Below are 21,420 nucleotides of genomic sequence, written 5' to 3'. Positions count from 1 at the left end.
GACCAAAGAGGAAAAGAACCATCCGGATTGTTATAGGCGCAAAGTTCAAAAGCCAGCATCTGTGATGGTATGGGGGTGTATTAGTGCCCAAAGTATGGGTAACTTTCACATCTGTGAAGGCACCATTAATGCTGAAAGGTACATACATGGAGCAACATATATTGCCATCCAAGCAACGTTATCATGGACGCCCCTGCTTATTCCAGCAAGACAATGCCAAGCCACGTGTTACAACAGCGTGGCTTCATAGTTAAAGAGTGCGGGTACTAGACTGGCCTGCCTGTAGTCCAGACCTGTCTCCCATTGAAAATGTGTGGTGCATTATGAAGCCTAAAATACCACAACGGAGACCCCCGGACTGTTGAACAACTTAAGCTGTACATCAAGCAAGAATGGGAAATCATTCCACCTGAAAAGCTTCAAAAATTGGTCTCCTCAGTTCCCAAATGTTTACTGAGTGTTGCTAAAAGGAAAGGCCATGTAACACAGTGGTAAAAATGCCTTTGTGCCAACTTTTTTCAATGTGTTGCTGCCATTAAATACTAAGTTAATTATTATTTGCAAAAAAAAATTAGTTTCTCAGTTCGAACATTAAATATCTTGTCTTTGCAGTCTATTCAATTGAAAATAAGTTGAAAAGGATTTGCAAATCACTGTATTCTGTTTTTATTTACGAATTACACAACGTGCCAACTTCACTGGTTTTGGGTTTTGTATATTATTTGGTATTGTACTCATTCTTAATTTCAACACAAACCTAAGCTAAGTTTGTTTTCATATAGCTTAGCATATACCTACCCACATTGAGTTAGTTTTAGTATCTTCAATGCACAAGCTGTATCAAGGTGGCCCCTTGCATCCTCTACATTTTGTAAATGTGGCCTCACTGGGAAAGTTGGTCACCCCTACTATCACCATCATAAAACTTGTATTAAGTGGACAGGCTGTATCACATTTAACATTTTAAGTGGCATACAAGTGTGGAAATTAAAGTAAGTTAACCATTAACAAAAACACAGTCAAGTTTCAACTTGAATGACAAAAGTGTGACGTGAAGGTGATTCATGGCACCTCAAATAAATGCCACACTTCTTAATTACAGCCAGAGGTTTTGCCAAAAATTGTACTCAAGTAAGACGACTGTTACTTTAGAGTAATATGACTCTAATAAAAGTAAAAAGTAGTGATCCAAATAATTAATTAAGAAAATTAAGAGTAAGTAAAAATACAGTAAAAAAAATTGCTCAAGTACAGAGTAACTGGTGTATAACTTCTGCTCCGGTCCGGCTGTGCCAAATAATAATAAAAATCCATTTAATAAAGTCAAATACAAATAAGGCAACATGAGAAGTATCCCACACTTCTCTTATAGTAAATCTGTACAGCCGATATGGGCATCTACATCAACAATATGATTTGCCTGACTTAGCAAGACAGGACAAAAAAAAACTAACAAAAAAAACTTCCAGTTAATTTTGTAGTCAGTTTTTAATAGTACTTCCAATTTGTGTGCATGTGAGAGACATAGACCCTATTAAAGCATGTACTACAAAATATTCACATTTTACAGGTCACTAAAGACATCTACAACTTACAGCAACATGTTTTCTCATGTTGGAAGTTGAATTCTTATAAGCTGAAATGTGAACATTTGTATTGACACAGAAGACTGAGTCATGTGTTCTTCCTGCTGTAAGAAGTCGACCTAACAAGCCAAAATATTGCGTATTTGCAAGCAGTAATACATAGATTAAAATCAATATAATCATAATATTAACATATGTACTAATCGTAAAAGTAGTGTTCCTTCTTCTTCACAAAAATGCACAAGAAAAATATGTTGCATTTAAAAACTTCTCTTATAAGTACAATTTATGAAAAAGTTACTTAAGTACAGAAAATGTAACAGTGTAAACGTAGCGCGTTATTACCGTTTTGCGTGATTTTTGAAGCGTGTTTTTTTCAGACAATTCTTGATTAACCAACTTCAGTAGCCTCTGACTTTTTTAAAATGTTTTTTAAATTGTATTTATTCTTGCGTTTTTTAATGTTTGGACAAAAATTCCGATTTGGAGTAAAACTAACGTTGATCTAATCATATAAATTTGACTTAATAAGCTGCATCACAAACAATTGACATTTTACTTAAGGACTCAAACTGCACTATCATGATGGTTTTCTACTCACTCCCTGTCCCAGCAAGCCTCGCCGGCCAGGGGCGGTACAGCTCGGTTGGTAGAGCGGCTGTGCCAGCAACTTGAGGGTTGCAGGTTCGATCCCCGCTTCCGCCATCCTAGTCACTGCCGTTGTGTCCTTGGGCAAGACACTTTACCCACCTGCTCCCAGGGCCACTCACACTGGTTTAAAAATGTAAAATTAGATATTGGGTTTCACAATGTAAAGCGCTTTGAGTCACTTGAGAAAAGCGCTATATAAATATAATTCACTTCACTTCACTTCACATCTAAGCCAACATCCTCTGGGGCATTGGGTATCATTCATTAGCTGGCGGGAAAAGCAATAGCAATTACTATAGTTAACTTTTTTTTGGTCTTTTACTACGAGCATCAAAGTACTGTGGAGTAGGCAAGTGTGAATTGTTTTTGACTAATGGACTTGAAGGATTATATTTCCTTTTGATTAATTTCTATTTGAAACAAAAAAAGGTCCTCCAATGAGCACCGCCAAGAAAAAGAACTACAACTTAAGGGAGAAACCATTATGGTGTCTTGCCTTTTCTCATCTACATTGTGTTTGCTTTGTGTCTAACTCTTCTCCAGACGATAGAAGAAGTGGGCGGCTACGTCCTCATCGCCCTCAACACGGCCTCCGAGATTCCGTTGGACAACCTGCGAATTATCCGTGGTCACTCACTGTACGAGGGAGGTTTTGCCCTCACTGTGCTGGCTAATTATGACAAAGCCACAGGTCAGGGCACCAGCAAGCTTCTTCTCAATAACCTCACAGGTCAGTGTCAAGAAGTTTTCTCTTTAATTTGCACAGTAAACATTTACAGCAGTGTCTCGGTTTTTGTTAGTAATTCATTCCAAAAGGTCATACAAAAACCTGCATTGTATTTGTTTACACAATAGATGTTAGACTTCTTGTCCTTCACTTAACATGTACCATGTGGGAACTTGGGATTTTCTGTACCATTACGACCCTAACTTAACAAGGATTCAAGTTTGGATTTTTTGGGTTTTCAGAAATACTCAAAGGAGGTGTGAAGTTTGGGAAGAACCAGCTGTGCAACGTGGAGACCATTCAGTGGTACGACATTGTAAATGTGGACAATAAACCCAAAATGGAGCTGCCGGCAGCCAGCAACAACCAGCGTTGTGAGTAATGCATTCCCCACATGAGAGCACAGGAACACACACAAGTCAATAAGTCTTTAAAAACTCTCTTTTTAAGGTAAAAAATGTCACTCAAGCTGCTTTAACGGATCCTGTTGGGCACCTGGCCGCCAAAACTGTCAGAATTGTAAGATTCTTTCTGTGATTGCAACCTAAGACACATGAGTAAGTATATCAACCATCATGACTAAGGATATGTTATTTGCTTTGTGCAGTCACCAAGCTGAACTGTGCACAGCAGTGCTCCAAGAGGTGCAGAGGACCTTCACCCAGTGACTGCTGCAACGAGCACTGTGCTGCAGGGTGCACGGGACCCCGGCCCACCGACTGTCTGGTCAGCACATTATACCACTTTAACAATAAATCACTTGGGAGGCACAGCGAAAAATACAAAAAGGGAAAATAAATGTTAAAAAAAAAGTTTTCATTAAATAAAATAATTATTTAATCAGTTTGTTTCAAAGAGGGTATTAGTGCCACACTAGAAATAAAAAATTTAAAAAGGCTATGAGACGAAAAAAAGTATTTTTTCCCAAAAATACGGAGAATTGCCAATTTTAGTCATACAATATTCATATGACAAATTTTTAGGAATATTGCATCATTGTCCTCATAACTTTGCACATCTTTACTTGCGTATATATTTTTTCCATTTTCATAATTTGCTATGCAACAATTAAATAAAGCAAGTATACGGGGGTTTAGTATAGGGCTGTCAATGTTAACGCAATGATAACATGTTAACTATCATTTCCTGTAATGGAATTTTTTGACGCGCGATGAACGCGCCAGCATCTTGTTTGACCCTCTGTCTATTCTGTAGCGTTGAAAATTTAGTTGCGTTCAATTACTGTTAAGCCACAAACGGACAAAGTGTACATTATTGAAAGCCCATGTCCAAAGTCATTGTAAGACTCCTGACAAGACAAGACTATTTGCATTCATAATCGCTGTGAGCAAAGGCCTGCTGGCACTCTTGCATACAGAGGGGTGGAGCTTCACTTCTGTGTTAAGATTACAGTTTAATGCATTGATAACATAAAATGTAGATTGTTACTGTAACTGGTTTAGTAAGATGGGATAAAAGCTCAGCAGAAAGGAAAGACGGTAGGCAGGAAGTTTAAAGTAACTTCTTTAGCCTACACTTTCACGTCGTTAAAACATGTCAAGACACCTTTTCTCAAACCAATCAGACACTCCGGGCTTTACAATAATAGCGCTACTCGTCACATCCAGTCTATCTACACTAGCAAAATTAAAACATGTTTACATTACGATCATGCTTTTTCAAAGATGTTTTGTAATCTGTGATATTTCTACCTACCGTAATTTCCGGACTATAAGCCGCTACTTTTTCCCCTCGTTCTGGTCCCTGCGGCTTATACAACGGTGCGGCTTATTTACGGCCTGTTCTTCTCCGACACCGACGAAGAGGATTTCGGTGGTTTTAGTACGCAGGAGGAAGACGATGACACAATGATTAAAGACTGACTTTTCATATACGGGTAGGCTGGTTATTTTGATAACGTACAGGCGAGCACTTTGTATTACTTTGCACCGTTGTATTATTTGTACTCTGCACGAATGCTGTTCGCCATGTCAAAGATGTGAAAGTTTGATTGAATGATTGAAAGATTTATTGTTAATAAATGGGACGCTTTGCGTTCCCAAACAGTCATCTCTGTCCCGACAATCCCCTCCGTGGTAGCAGGAACCCCTATATACTACGGTAATTACACATCAAAACCCTGCGGCTTATAGTCGGGTGCGGCTTATATATGGAGCAATCTGTATTTTCCCCTAAATTTAGCTGGTGCGGCTTATAGTCCGGAAATTACGGTAAATAAATGCTAGTACATCAGTTGAGGAATATGGGGGGAATTTTCTGGCAGGCTAAAATATTGTGTATATTATTTTATAACATTCTCTGGTTGATAGTCCTCAATTACAGAATGTTTAGCAGGCTGAATATTACACTTTATTAAGAAATACAGAAGGTTAAAACATTGTCATGGAGCGATATGAATATCATTAACTTGTACAACATGTAATGTACAGAATATCAGAAGCATTTATTCAGGTAGAAATATCACAGATTACATTACCAAACATCTTTAACAATCAAAACATGATTATAACAATCCACATTGCACCTCTGAATGCAAGTGCTTCTACAGCAGGAATACAAAATACGAAATCTGGCAAGACGGCAACGTAATTTTTTTTAATTGGCATTAAAAGCATGTTTATGTCCATCTTGTGTTGAGCTGTTTAAAAAAGCACACGGTTTGAAAAACATTTCATTTAAACTAATTGTCCAGTCATGGTATTAAAAGCTTGAAAATATGTGTCTAAGGTACACTTGATATTGATGAAAACATATATCTATCTGCGATTAATCACGATTAATTTTGAGTTAACTATGAACGCAATGCAATTAATCATGATTAAATATTTTAATCGTTTGACAGCCCTAGTTTAATATAATGTCACAACAAATTTGTTATTTACATAAAATAGAACTTAATTCTTGTATTTCTCGAAAAAGATTTTCTCACATTACAGACATTATATATTTTTTTCTTTTTACGTAAAAATGCTATCTTATTTTTGTAAAACTCTACTTTTTTTGTAGAGAAAAATTATTCTCATTAGATTCCGACTTTTTTTAACAGACTTTTTTTCTCGTACCATACTTTACTCAATGATGTAATATTTTTTTCTTCTGTAAAAATACCGGCGTTGTTTCTCGTTAATTAGATTATACTGTAGATTAGTTTTTATTTCAAGACTATTTGTTATCCTATTGTTGTTACTTTTTTGTGGAGAAATAGGGAGATCTCATTGTCATGCGATAAAAAAAATTTCTTGCAGAAATACAACTTTATTTTCGTAAAAATAAGCCTTTTTATTTATCGTTCTTTCTGTAGCATAACATTTTTTGTGAATGTAAACTTTTTAGTTTATTTCATTCTTGTGAGATGACAATGTTTTTCTTCTAAAAATACAACTTTATTCTAGTAAAATTGTGACTTTCCTCTAAGATTACGACATCTAACATTTTTTACTTTTATTTTGATAATATTACCAGTTTATTCAGTGTATAACATGGTATTTAACAATGATTTACATACAGTATTGATACAGTTATAGGAAGCGCAGCCAAGTGCGCATCAATAAATTATGTAGGTTATTTTTAGGAGCGGCCCCCAGATTATTTACAGTATACGTAATTTACATCATTTTAAAAAGTCTTGTCTTGGGCTTTTAAAAGGCATATGAGGTTGTGTATTTAGCAGCTGTGGGAGCACTGAGTCTCAGGCCGCCATAGAGGAATGCAATGTTATCATTAGCCTTTCTAATGTTTGTGCTGCAGGCCTGTCGGGACTTTCAGGACGACGGGGTGTGCAAGGACTCCTGTCCGGGCCTCATGCGCTACGACCCCAACCTGCACCAGCTGGTCCCCAACCCGCACGGAAAGTACAACTTCGGCGCAACCTGTGTCAAGAGCTGCCCACGTAAGAATGTCTTAACAGATGCTACTGTAGATGTTTATCCAATTGCTACGTTGTGCATGAATACCTTGTTGTATTGTTGTTGTTAAACATTAAGTGATTCTTAGTTTAAATATAAACCTTACAGACAAGCAAAGAAAATGATTGAGTTTCTCCCCGTGTTAATGTCACATCTGTTCTTTCTATCTTTAACTTCCGCGTTACACCATCACCTTTTTTGCTTTATACTTGAATATAATGTATATCTATATTGTACCATTCGAAAGTGAAACACGCTGTGTCGCAATCCTCCTCCCAGATAACTACGTCGTGACAGACCACGGTGCGTGCGTAAGGGCCTGCAGCGGCAATACTTACGAGGTGGAGGAGGGCGGGATCAGGAAGTGTGCCAAGTGTGATGGACTGTGCCCTAAAGGTGAGGCGCTAAGCTGTCACTGTGCAACCAGGGGACGTCCTCTTTACTCATCCTATCATTACATTTGCCTCCTGTGATCCAGTGTACATAACCCCTATAATACGGGAAAACATGCAGAACACAGAACTGATCCAAAAGCATCATAAAATTCTGGAAATGCCAAAAAACACACAAAACCCTCAAAAACCACGGTATGAGAGAAATGCTGTAACTTCACGGAACAAAATGGACGTTAGCCAGGCTACCAAGGAAGACAGCCAAGCTACAGAGGAAGCTTGTCAGTGCCCGATTTACTGAACTACCTGATGTGTTTGCGCACAAGCTAAAAGTCAGCAATGTCCGTTTCCTGCTTAACAGAGGTTTTTTCCTCAAGTATAGACATTTAACCTTTTTTTTTTTTTGCAAACGTGTCCACTACACCTGAAAAACTTAAATAACTTTTATCCTTTCACACTGTTCATTACTCAGATTTAAAGTTGCCCTCTTCATCTTCGCTTTGGACTCGAGGTGAAACATGGTACATTATCATAACTATAAAAGCTTGCATTTCATGCTAAAACTTTCAAATTCTTAATTTTTAGGAAAAAAAAATTAAAATACTGTTCTTTGAATGCACATAATTACTTATTTTTGTAATATTTTTACAAATCAAAATCGTTAAACTCAAGTATTACAGCCGGAGGTTATGTTTACGCAATTGTTTTGCACAGATCGAACAGCTCAGTAAATTTGGGTAGTGACAAGGTTAGCTAAGCTACCAGGAAGTTAGCCAAACTACCAAAGAAGTTAGCCAAGCTACCAAGGTAGCTAGCCAGTCTACTAGAAAGTTAGTCAAGCTACCAAGGTAGCTAGCCAGTCTACTAGAAAGTTAGTCAAGCTACCCGAAAGTTAGCCAAGCTATCAAAAATGTTAACCAAGCTACAAAGAAGTTAGCCTTGCTACCAGGAAGTTAGCCAAGCTACAAAGGTAAATTAGCATCCTCACCACCCCTGAGTTTGTTTCAAGGATGGCTGCTCTGGATGTTAACGATGATGTCTACTTCTGTAACATTCGTTATTAGCACTTCTGATGTTTTTTTGTGGCAGGAAATCCGCCATATACAATGTAGTGTTAACGTCACTGTAGTGTAACCTACATTTATTTCATGTGGTATATACGCTGTACATCGCTAGCAATAACATCTGTGTTTCCGTTTCATCCACGTTGTTTGGAGGTTGTAGAAAAAGTCCATATTTTCCCATAAGTTGTTTATATTCAGACAAGGAAAGCGCAAAATATAGCTTTTGTGGATGTGGCCATCTTGATTTACGACCTCGTAACTGAAACGTTCACAATTCGCCTGTGACGTCGTTCCCAGCTCTGACCTCCAACTTCTGAGGTAAATGGAAGGCAGCATGAGCTACCAGTAAGTAAGTTAGGCTACAAAGGAAGTTAGCCAAGCGCCCTAGAACTGAAGGATATTCATCTGGGATGCCTGGAAGAAAGTTGGCAAACAAAGTTTGTACATATCCTTGTTAAATACTTCATATTTTACAGTACTATAGAGCAAGTTTTCAGCCAAGGGTATTTTTGGTTTTGGATGGCTATGTTTTGGAGCATTTAGATAGACAGTGCTGTGCATTTTCCCTTGTCAACCGCCGTACTCGAGTGCCTACCCGAGTATTCCCATTTCCATATACCACACATTTTAAAGCAAATATCTCACTATTTACCACATTTATTCTTTATTGATCCTGCAATTTGTGTGTGAAGGCCACAATTTGGCATTCTTTAGTCACAGTTCACAGATTTTATCAACAGTGAGACTTCTGCTGTACAGGGTGTATCTCTTAAAGCTACCCTAGATAAAACATCAAATACTTGGTTTGAAGTAATGGTGATGAGTAATATATATATATATATATATATATATATATATATATATATATATATATATATATATATATATATATATATATATATATATATATATATATATATATATATATACATACATACATACGTATGTATATATATATATACATACGTATGTATATATATATATATATATATATATATATATATATATACATATATATATATATATATATATATATATATGTATATATATATGTATATGTATGTATGTATATATGTGTATATATATATATATATATATATATATATATATATATATATATATATGTATATATATATATATATATATATACACTACCGTTCAAAAGTTTGGGGTCACCCAAACAATTTTGTGGAATAGCCTTCATTTCTAAGAACAAGAATAGACTGTCGAGTTTCAGATGAAAGTTCTCTTTTTCTGGCCATTTTGAGCGTTTAATTGACCCCACAAATGTGATGTTCCAGAAACTCAATCTGCTCAAAGGAAGGTCAGTTTTGTAGCTTTTGTAGCTTATATTATATTATATATATATATATATATATATATATATATATATATATATATATATATATATATATATATATATATATATATATATATATATATATATATATATATATATATATATATATATATATATATATATATATATATATATATATATATATATTTTATAAAAGCTACAACATTAGTATTTGTGAGCTGTAGGGGTTCAATACACTATTTATTTTTGAGGTGATAATAGAGCTTATTTAGTTAACAAGTTAACTGGTATAGCTTTATTCCGTCTTCGTGTTAGGCTAAGCCAGTGTTTTTCAACCACTGTGCACGGCACATATGTATCGTGAGATATTGTCTGGTGTGCCGTGGGAAATTATGCAACTTCACCTATCCATCCATCCATTTTCTACCGCTTATTCCCTTCGGGGTCGCGGAGGGCGCTGGAGCCTATCTCAGCTACAATCGGGCGGAAGGCGGGGTACACCCTAGACAAGTCGCCACCTCATCGCAGGGCCAATACAGATAGACAGACAACATTCACACCCACATTCACACACCTAATTGGTCCAAAAAATATTATTTGCAAATCAATAATTATAATCGGCAAAAGAGCTCGGCAGAGTAACCATGTAATACTCCATATCAATAGGTGGCAGCAGGTAGCTCATTGCTTTGTAGAAGTTGGAACGCGTCGAGGATGGTTTGTCGTGATCCCAATATGCAGAGCACAGCGGGAGGCAGCGTGCAGGTAAAAAGGTATGTTTCGCTTAAACCAAAAATTAACAAAAGGCAAGTCCCGCTAGGAAAAGGCACTGAAGCATAGGGATGGCTATGCAAAACGAAAGTAAAACTGAACTGGCTACAAAGTAAACAAAAACAGAATGCTGGACGACAGCAAAGACTTACAGTGTGTGTCCGTACATGACATGACAATCAACAATGTCCCCACAAAGAAGGATAGCGTCCGCACAACTGAAATAGTCTTGTTTGCCAATACAAAGCAGGTCAGGCAATAGCACTCAAAGGAAGGCGTGAAGCTGCTACAGGAAAACACCAACAAAACAGGAAGAGCCACCAAAATAACAGCGCATGACATAAACTAAAGCACTACACACAGAAAAACAACAACAAACTAAAAAAAAAAAAAGACAACCTGGTGGAGTTTCATTTTTTAACGTTTGTGCTGGTGGTGTGCCTCCGTATTTTTTCAATGAAAAAAATGTGCCTTGGTTCAAAAAATGTTGAAAAACACTGGGCTAAGCTAATTAGCATATATGGGGGGGAAAACACTTTAAACATACTGTATTTTTTGCACTATAAGGCGCACCTAAAAACCTCCAATGTTCTTAAAAGTTGACAGTGCGCCTTACAATCCGGTGCGCCTTATATATGGACCAATATTGAGCCACAACAGGTCTCGCAACTACGGGATGCATAAAGTAACCCCAGCCTCTACTGTAGCGTCTATTCTATGCGCCTTATAATGCGATGCACCTTAAAATGCGGTGCGCCTTATATATGAACAAAGTTTTAAAATAGGCCATTCATTGAAGGTGCGCCTTATAATCTGGTGCGCCTTATAGTGCGGAAAATACGGTATTTATATTTTATATGTAAACAAGCCTTATACTTGTTACGAAGAATGTCATATATTAATTTGGTTGTGTGTAATCTCATTTTCAACATTTTGGGGCTGTTTTTAGGTCATAGTCAAGGATTCTTATGATCTAATATGCCTTTGGTGGCTCACTGGTGGCAACATTAGGTAGACCTAAAGTTGTTATATCATAACACCAGCCTTCATCAAAATACTATTGTTTATTTTCAATAGTGACATGTTATTTCTTACTTGCTGACAGTGTGCAATGGACTGGGCACAGGCCACCTGACACACACCCTGTCCATCAATGCCACCAACATTGATTCGTTCAAAAACTGCACCAAAATAAATGGCAACATCGCTTTAATTCACACGTCCATTCACGGGTAAGTGGAGCACAATAATACGGCAGCACTCATGCACACATTAGTGACTATATGTGCACTTGATGTTCATAGAGATACGTACACCAAAACACCAAAGATGGACCCCGCCCAGCTGGACGTGTTTAAGACCGTAAAAGAAATAACAGGTAAGGCCTCTTTAAAAAGATTGAAGTAATGCAGCATCACACTTAAGACTTGTTCCTCTTCAGGATACCTGTGGATCCAAACATGGCCGACGAGCATTAACTCCCTCAGTCCATTCGACAACCTGGAGATCATTCGAGGACGAACCAAGCGGTGAGGAGAGGTCTTAGCCAAGCTACCAAGAAAGTTAGCCAAGCTACCAAGAAAGTTAGCCAGGCTACTATAAAGTTAGCCAGACTACCAGGGAAGTTAGCCAAGCGGCCAAGGAAGTCAGCCATGCTACCAAAGAAGTTAGCTAAGCGACTAATGTAGTTAGCAGAGCTACCAAAGAAGTTAGCCAAGCTACAAAAGTAAATTAGCCAAGCTACCAAGGAACTATATGGTGCGTTCCATTTGTATTGGGGAGTGGGCATTTCAGAGTTCCAAGTCCGAATTTCAACTGGAACGCCCCTCGTAGTCGAATTTCTGACTCGGAAAGTCGGAGCATTCTCACCACCCCCGAGTTTGTTTCAAGGATGGCTGCTCTGGATGTAAACAATGATGTCTACTTCTGTAATATTCGTTATTAGCACTTCTGATTAATTTTTGTCGCGGTAAATCAGCCATATACAATGTAGTGTTGGACGTTTTTATATGTTAACGTCACTGTAGTGTAACCTACATTTATTTCATGTGGTATATACGCTGTACATAGCTAGCAATAGCAAAAATAAGTTAAAAAAAAAAAATACGGGAGTGTCATGAAGTTCTTGTGCGCCCCGCAGAGGAAGCCGCAGTGTGGTGATGACTCAGCTGGACATCAGCTACTTGGGGCTGCGATCACTTAAAGAAATCAGCGACGGAGATGTGGTCATCATTAAGAACAAGAACCTTTGCTACACCAACAGTAGCCACTGGAAGGGGCTCTTTAAATCCGAGACCCAGGCTGCTATGGTGGACGAAAATGCTGACGTGGACACATGTGGTAAGTCTCTTAAACCTGCAATATCCAAAACATTTGGGACAATATTTTCCTGAGAATGAGAAACCACAACTCTCGTTGACTAGCTATTTAGCTTCCTGGCGACTGAAGCGACATTCAGGAAGTAATACATACCGTAAATGAATTATGTATTTAAAAAAAGACGACTAATCACCGCTGTTTCGCTGTTGACGTGAGGTTAGATTTTGTCTGAGGTGTACGTCAAGCTTTGCCGAAGGCTTCTAAGAGGGAGGAGCGAGATTGCTGTAGCACAGAGATTCTCAAACTGTGGTATGCGCACTACTTGTGGTACGCGGGTTCCATCTAGTGGTATGCCAAAGAATCACTTACCGGTAATAAATATTCAAACACATTGTTACTGTTCAAACTGTAAGTAATCTAACAGTGGCTAAAAATATTAAAATATACTTGGTAAATAAAACTTCTGCCTTGCATTTAATGAATACTTAGGCTTACTATGGTACTGTATTTTCATGTTGGTCATTATGGTCGTATTTGGAGAGCCATGTGTTTTCTGAGTTGGTACTGTGTAAAAAATGTTTGAGAACCACTGCAGTGTAGCATAATGAAGCCTTTCGTCTTGCTTTATGTGCCCTGAATCTGGTCTGCTAGGTCCTTGCCTCATTGTTGCCATATTCTAATTTAGCACATTCAACTGTGTTTATAAATACTGGACAACTTATTTATTATAATATCATATTAAAAAAAAACAACAAAAAAAACATTTCTAATATTAAATTCAATATTTGTGTCTTTTTCCCGATTATTTTTTTTCATCTGATTATGGAAATCACAACTTACTCAACTATTTATTCATTTATTTATTGAATTGTTTGTGTTACAAATAGTGAAAAAAAAATTGTAAAAAAATTACTATAAAATGGAAAAGGGGTAGGATTAAATACGCTCTGCTTTTTCTTTCTCCTTTTCAGACATGTTGTAAAGGGAAATTGGAAATATATGATGTACCATATTGTTACTGTACGCATGTTTGAAGTAAATCAAAATCATTAAATTTTGTTTTAATATTTCAATGGTACATTCTGCATAAATAAATCCAAACTAATTTCCCCAAGTTTTGCACTTTCCCATACATTTCAAATCATTATTAAAGTTGAGACATTTTATTGTTATATGCGAAGAGTTTTCACATTTGGGAAATAAAAGCCTCTCTCTAATTTTAACATGAAATGCAATATTTGTGTCTATTTCCGATTAAAAAAATAAATAAAATGCCAGATTTTTTTTGCATTATATTCGTGCATTCTGCAGAAAACATTTCAAACAAAATTCCTAAAGATTTTCCACTTTTGCATACACTCTAAATTATTACTGAAGTAAAAAAAAAAAAAGCTTGTTATGTATAAAGAGTTTTCACATTTGGGAAATAACCACTCTACAATTATTTGTTGCTTCCAATTATTAAAACACAGCATTTACAGTATCTTATATTTGTTTCCAGCTCAGAGAAACGATACTTGTGATCGGAAGTGCACCGCAAAAGGATGCTGGGGACCCGGCCCCGACATGTGTTTTGCCTGCCGGGACTTCAGTCGTGACAGGAGCTGTGTGGACTCCTGCAACATCCTGGAGGGGTGAGGGAGGATTTTTGTGTTTTTCCAAAGTTCCCTATTTTTCATCCCACCATCAACATTGTTGTGTACTCCCGTCCTGCTTAATGTTTGATGGGTTTTGTTATTAAAGCGATCATCATCAAGTAAGCGAGTAAGGAGTCTAGTTGAAATAAGACAAACATTGTACATTCTCGCTCACGTCTGTTTGCTTTCGCAGGGTACTGTCAAATATTAAAATGTTGCTTAAAATGTAACCCCGTGGTTGGCTTCATGTGTCTGCAGGGAACCACGCGAGGCTGTCGAGAAGAAGAAGTGCGTGTATTGTCACCCGGAGTGTCAACATATAAACGGAACAGCAACCTGCAGCTCTCCAGTATGTCTGCAATCATTATTTTGTCCTTAAAACCCCCAAAAAACACATTCTCCTTTCAGCGAAAAATCCACTATAATTTTTTGGACAAATATACCTCAAAAGTCATGCGAGATGTCAGCTCATTAAGCATTTCAAACAGGTTTTGCCTTATGTTACATCTCACCAGTGCTGGCACAAAACCTGTGACATAAAATTTTTTCCTGATGTTTAGTACAATATGAGCAATACATTTATTTAATGTAGCATGGCTTTATTAACTCTAATCTTGCTTTATATGCCCTGAATCTGATCCGTCAGATTCTTCTCTCAGTTTATTGGTAGCAGTTAAGGTTGAATGTCACCTTTACGCCAACTTTTCAACAAATTTTAGGTATTATGTCCTGCCTACTTATGGATTTTAGAACACAATATGTACTATGTACGTACGTAACACGTGCACGCGTGTTAGCTTTGTGTGTTGTTAGCTAATAATAGCAATTTGGACTAGGGATGTCCCGATCCGATATTTGGATCGGATCGGCCGCCGATATTTGCCAAAAAATGCGTATCGGCAAGGCATGGGAAAATGCCGATCCAGATCCAGTTTAAAAAAAAACTCCGGTCCGTGTTTTCCAACGCACCAATTGAAATACTACATTCCACTTTTCTGCTGCTCCCTAATTTCCGTTCCGCATTTTTCAGCACACCTTCAACACATCCACATGTCTGTGGATTCTCACGCAGTTGCTTTTCGCTGCTGGCATTACACGACAGGCTCTTCCCACTCCTTCTTGTGTCTCCCTCTCACAGACAGCAAGCGCACCTTCTTACACACGTCACATACTGTCACGTCATACGTCACATACGTATACGCCCTCCCCGAGCAGAGAGGTAGCAGCATGGCTAACGTTAGCTGTGATGCTAGCGCAGCCGTGCGAGCAACGTTCCCTCTAAGGTGCGCGCCTGTGCAATTGCGCACTGCTCAAGCGTCCTCTGCGCATAGAAATTATATGCCACACACAAAATCAAATAAAAAAATAAGCGCATAACAATTTTCGACACACGGACACGACAGAGAAAACAGTTTTCGTCATCATTGTTCAAATATTGTAACGTCTGTGGAGACACTTATCTCCATTCGGTGCCACGCACCCACACCATTAAAATGCTGAGGCAAAAATTTCCACATCAACACCGTATGAAAAAATTAGTGATTTTTTTAGTTGTGATTTCCTTCTCTGCCTGAAAGTTTAAAAGTAGCATATATTAATGCAGTATGAAGAAGAATGTTTTAATGTAGACATGCAAGCCTTGAAAGAAAATTTTGAAAATCAAGACTACATTTCCTGCAAATGGGTGCATTTCTACCCTATATTTTAACTTTAGATTTATTCTCATATCAAACTCTTTTGGCTGTCTTTTTGACACTTACATCCGGCGCCCCCCTCCACACCCCAGATTATAATTAATGTAAATAATTCAATGTGATTATCTTGTGTGATGACTGTATTATGATGATAGTATATATCTGATAGTAAATATATGTATCATGAATCAATTTAAGTGGACCCCGACTTAAACAAGTTGAAAAACTTATTCAGGTTTTACCATTTAGTGGTCAATTGTACGGAATATGTACTTCACTGTGCAACCTACTAATAAAAGTCTCAATCAATCAATCAAAACACATAGAATCATCATACTGCTGTGATTATATGCATCAAGTGTTCAAAGGCGAAATATCGAGATATATATCGTGTATCGCAATATGGCCTTAAAATATCGCAATATTTAAAAAAGGCCATATCGCCCAGCCCTAGTTCAATGATGCCATTTCTGTTTGTCATGTATAATTTTGTCTATTTTGTGTTTATCCTTGAATAAACAGGTCAGTTTCTTGTTACCAACCATTGTGTATTATTCAAATTCCCCTAATACAGCTGGCTAGTTGTTATCAAGAGTACTAAAACCCTTTTCAACATGATTCTGACAACTAAGTAGGCTAAATAACTTTAAACTTTAATACATGCTTGGATAGGCCAGTATCGGTATCGGTCAGCAGGCACGTGCACACATAGGGCCCTATGGGTGCCTGAGCCCCTGCCCTTTTTTGCCTCGTCTTAAAAAGTGCTCTCTGCCTGTGTGTGTGTGGTTTTTTTTTTCTTTAAACAACATTAATAAATTCCTGTCAGGGATGTAAAAAAACAAACAAAAAAAACAGCGGTACAAAACCTCCACGTTTTCTTGTAATACCGGGTTGTTTGAGCCTGCCGCTTCCTTTAAACGTTTAGCCCCTCCTCGATCTGCGGGCTGCAGCCAGGGTTACTCAGACGTGACAGTGGAGCAACTTGAACCTGTGAGTTATTGTCTAGTCGCCGTCCACTTATTCAGCATCTAATATGGGTAATATTTCAGAAAAACGCTGTATTATTCTATTAGTCAATGTGTCAGCTTCTGTTTTTGCCGGACGTCGGAGCACGGCGCATCAATTGAGCACGGCACTAGTGTTGTGTCGTTCGCGAACGATTTGTTCGAAAGAACGAATCTTTTGAGTGAACGTACTGAACCGAATCACTTCATGAACTGATTCGTTCCTTTCTCAGTTCAGTTGAGCTCCGCCGCGACCATGCCGGTATGAGTGGAACTGGCGCATTCTGTGACTCACTGAACCCTCGACGTCGGCGAACGACGCAGCCAATGAGAGGGCGGGGGGAGGGACTGAGCGAACGATTCGTTCACCGCGGATTAACGACATGAATCACTCAGTGAACGACAACGCTCTCGCTCACTGCTCTGCTTGCCCCAATGCCGCGAGTGATTCTCCTCCCGTCGCGGGGATATGTTTCATGCCATTGGCATCCGTTCTCCATTCATTCTCCAAGCTAACGACTAATGTTGACTCAAGCCACATGAAAACAAACACACGTCCCCATTATCTCAACACATAAAGTTATGAGAGTAGACTAGTAGAAAGTCCGTGCAGGCTGAGCAGCAGCGACACGAGGGGGAGGGGCGGAGGGTAAAGAGTAGGGCAGGCTGTTTTGAGAAGATTTAAAATAAAAATAATAACTAATGTATGTACACATACATAGGCTATTATTTACACAGTTATTGTAACAAAAATACATTTCTCCTTGGGGATCAATTCTGATTCTTATTATTATTATTATTATCATCCATTCTACTGCAACTGTTGTTTTGTTGTTGTTGTTTAGTAGCTATCATCATCATTATAATAATGCTGATTTGCAATTAAACTGTACTGCTGCTGCAGAAGTGATTCGGTTCACGTACTGAACTGCGGCCACGTGTGGCGTTGTCAGTCACCGATTCTAGTGATTCGTACAGTCAAAAGAACTGCAGAAGTGATTCGGTTCACGTACTGAACTGCGGCCACAGTGTGGCGTTGTCAGTCACTGATTCTAGTGATTCAGTACAGTCAAAAGAAGTGATTCGGTGAACAAATTTTTTGAACGAATCAATTTAAGTAACTAATTCTAGTGATTCAGTACAGTCAAAAGAACTGCCGATCCCATCACTACACGGCACATCAAGTCCGCACAGAGCAGAGCGGATCGTGCGGGACAGGAAGTAATGTACAAAATAAAACACCGGGTTAATTTTCAAAATAAAATGCACGTTTACGGCGGATCACATTTCTCTCACAGTAGAGTTTTAGATATAAGGTTATTGTGACTTTGCTATTACTGTGTGGGTTAACAAAATAATAATAATAATAATGATAATAATAACAATAATAAGAAGAAGAACAATGATAATGATAATAATAATAATAATAATTATTATTATTATTATTATTATTAATAATAATAATAATTTCAGCATTCTGGGGATATAAGATGTAGGTTATCTGTTAGGAATATTGCCATCTGTATTTAAACTTGATTCATGTTGATTATGCCTGCAGCCCAATGCCAAAAAAAGAAAGGATACAGCCCTCTACTGGCCCCTGGTCCATATTTTTGGCCCTGTATTGCGTTTCAGTTGTTTAGTCTGAGCATTAAGTGAGATAGACCATAAGTTACAACTTGATGGTGTTTTCATCAAGTTAAGGGAAGAAGGACAGATTTTCACATTGAAGTTTTTTCCTTTTGGGTATTTATTTTTGTATTTTTTTTCAAAGTTCATGTTGCACTGTTCAATGTTCAATATTAAAGTGCTTATCTTTAACAAAAAATAGCCTAATAATAAACCAGTGTTTTGTTGCTTTTCATGTCTTCCAAGCCTATGATAATGTGAATTAACTCATTATGACCATAATTTGTTGACACAAAAGAAATGGCAATCACTTTTACCTACAAAGGACACACAGCTAAGTAGTTAGCTTCCTATTAGCAAATTTATTTTTACATTAATTTCCACATTGTGTAAAGGACCAAAAAAAAAATTCCTGCCCTTTTCTGACTTTGAGCCCCTGCCCCTCTATAATCATGTGCACGTCCCTGTCGGTCAGTATCGGTATCGGATCGGAAGTGCAAAAACAATATCGGTATCGGATCGGAAGTGCAAAAACCTGGATCGGGACATCCCTAATTTGGACTGTTAACGTTAGCTAACATTGTTTGTATTTTTATAATAATAACATGACTGCAAGTTGTTCATCAACCGGATTAATGACAAGCCTGAATGCCAAGCATTTTACCTGGGTAGACATGCAATTTTTAATCCATATAGTTAGTAATTGTGAAAAATATAGCTATTTCAAAATTACATATGTTCTGTTAAACCACTAATGGTAATATACTGTAAGACAGCCGGTGATGTTCTTGTTATATTTTTCGGTATGAAAAATGTAACTGTAAGCAAGTTTACAAACAGCCCCCTCAATTAGATTATATTACCAATTTATTGAAATATTTGTGTTTGTTTTGACAATATCAAAATTGACAGTGGAATTCTATTTTTTCAGAAATACCTATAGCACACCACTAGGTGATAGCGTTAAACTGCAAAACAACCCCCCTGTTCTCCTCTTTCAGTCTTTAAAAGGATTAGTACTTTTACTTCATTTTAGTTTTATTTTGTTATATTTTGTGGTGGTTAGCTTATGTTTTACACATGTTTGGCAGTCAATCACGTTGAAATGTGACTATAAGGGGACTTGTTATGCAAAACAAACTTTTCTTACCTATTGGTGCCTGTTTTTGTGTATTTGGGATCTAAAATCAAACCATGGAAGCATTGTGGAGATACTTATAAAACAATATTGCCTTTCGTTATACATCTTCCAAAAGAGTTGTTTGGAATTTGCCCTATTTGACGTTTTTCCCAGTTGTGACGTCAGCGGATATCTCCATACATGGTAGAGACATACCCGAAGAGCTTTGCGTGGGTCCGCCATTTTAGTCCGACATTGTAGTCAATAAGTTCCTTCTTTTTCCTCTATCCTCTTGTTTTGGGGCAAACTTGGTCGTAGAGTGTCCGCCCTGAGATCGGTAGGTTGTGAGTTCAAACCCCGGCCGGGTCATACCAAAGACTATAAAAATGGGACCCATTACCTCCCTGCTTGGCACTCAGCATCAAGGGTTGGAATTGGGGGTTAAATCACCAAAAATGATTCCCGGGCGCGGCTACGCTGCTGCCCACTGCTCCCCTCACCTCCCAGGGGATGATCAAGGGGATGGGTCATATGCAGAGGACAAATTTCACCACACCTTAGTGTGTGTGTGACAATCATTGGTACTTTAACTTTAACTTTAACTTTACATGCACATGCATGCTCCGCTGTTGCCATTTCTAATACAAAGCAGTGTAGAGTTTTAACCTATATCTGTCAGTAGACTCCATATGGAAGCACTAACAACTACAACGCAGTCAAAGTGGAGGCACATAAATAAAACAGTCCACAAAACGGCGCATCCTGAAGAGACGGTCAAAAATTGGCTTGAAGATGGTCTGTAAAACATATTCTATGCAACATTTGGACCATAGAACCACCGATACGTGTTAAGTAGACCACAAGGAAGTGTTTTAAATGTAGAAAAAACATAATTCTATGACCCCTTTAAAGTCAACCAGCAAAACAAGTTGTGTTGGCGGTTTCGCTTCCACCTGAGAACATAGGTAACACTTTTGTCGTAAATGTGCATTAAAAAACATGATATGGTATCATAAAGGGGTGATGACACTGTACTTACACTGTACACTGTAATTACTGAGCAACTGCACTATGAAGCCTTTTATTGTGGTTTTATTGTAAAGAGTGCTAAAATATCCATCCATCAAGACCCCTTGTTGGAAGTAGTACACTTGTAACACAATCCAGAATATGTCCAGTGGGAAACATTATGGTTGTCTACCAACATGTTTTTCTTCTGTTATGAAATAAAAATAGCCGCTAGGGTGCACAAAATCAGCTTTTTGAACCGCAGCGTGATGATTGAATTAGCGGTGCCTCGAGGACATGTGGCGTTTGAATAGGGAGACGGGGCATCCTTTTCCACTTGGCTCTTTTCGTTCTATTCATATTCTGTGTCTCTTGTCACGTTGACAGCTGTTGATGAAGCAGACGTGTTAAAAAACAGACTCACGCAAAGTGTGACAGCACCTGATTGCAAAGAAAAGTGTGGAAGTTTTGTCTTAACAGCAGTAAACCTTACATAATAGTACAGTATAATCAAGTTGGCATTACTACCTTTATTAGGGTTCGCATGTACCCTGTATAATTACTACTGTTA

At 37.9% G+C, this 21,420-nt stretch overlaps 1 protein-coding gene across 1 annotated transcript in view; it reads left to right on the top strand.

Moving 5' to 3' along the window:
* Positions 1 to 21,420, top strand: part of egfra (epidermal growth factor receptor a (erythroblastic leukemia viral (v-erb-b) oncogene homolog, avian)) — a 101,696-nt gene that overhangs the window by 53,787 nt on the left and 26,489 nt on the right. Inside the window, exons 3-14 of the mRNA XM_062022886.1 lie at positions 2,781 to 2,967; positions 3,207 to 3,338; positions 3,415 to 3,483; positions 3,572 to 3,690; positions 6,733 to 6,874; positions 7,170 to 7,286; positions 11,544 to 11,670; positions 11,743 to 11,816; positions 11,880 to 11,967; positions 12,579 to 12,778; positions 14,259 to 14,391; positions 14,653 to 14,743. Of these exons, the coding sequence (XP_061878870.1) occupies positions 2,781 to 2,967; positions 3,207 to 3,338; positions 3,415 to 3,483; positions 3,572 to 3,690; positions 6,733 to 6,874; positions 7,170 to 7,286; positions 11,544 to 11,670; positions 11,743 to 11,816; positions 11,880 to 11,967; positions 12,579 to 12,778; positions 14,259 to 14,391; positions 14,653 to 14,743 (1,479 nt within the window). The remainder of the gene's footprint in view (positions 1 to 2,780; positions 2,968 to 3,206; positions 3,339 to 3,414; positions 3,484 to 3,571; positions 3,691 to 6,732; positions 6,875 to 7,169; positions 7,287 to 11,543; positions 11,671 to 11,742; positions 11,817 to 11,879; positions 11,968 to 12,578; positions 12,779 to 14,258; positions 14,392 to 14,652; positions 14,744 to 21,420) is intronic.

The sequence above is a fragment of the Entelurus aequoreus genome, linkage group LG16 (genome assembly GCF_033978785.1).
Source record: "Entelurus aequoreus isolate RoL-2023_Sb linkage group LG16, RoL_Eaeq_v1.1, whole genome shotgun sequence".
NCBI classification, from domain to species: domain Eukaryota; kingdom Metazoa; phylum Chordata; class Actinopteri; order Syngnathiformes; family Syngnathidae; genus Entelurus; species Entelurus aequoreus.
This window is presented reverse-complemented; position numbering and strand designations above follow the sequence as displayed.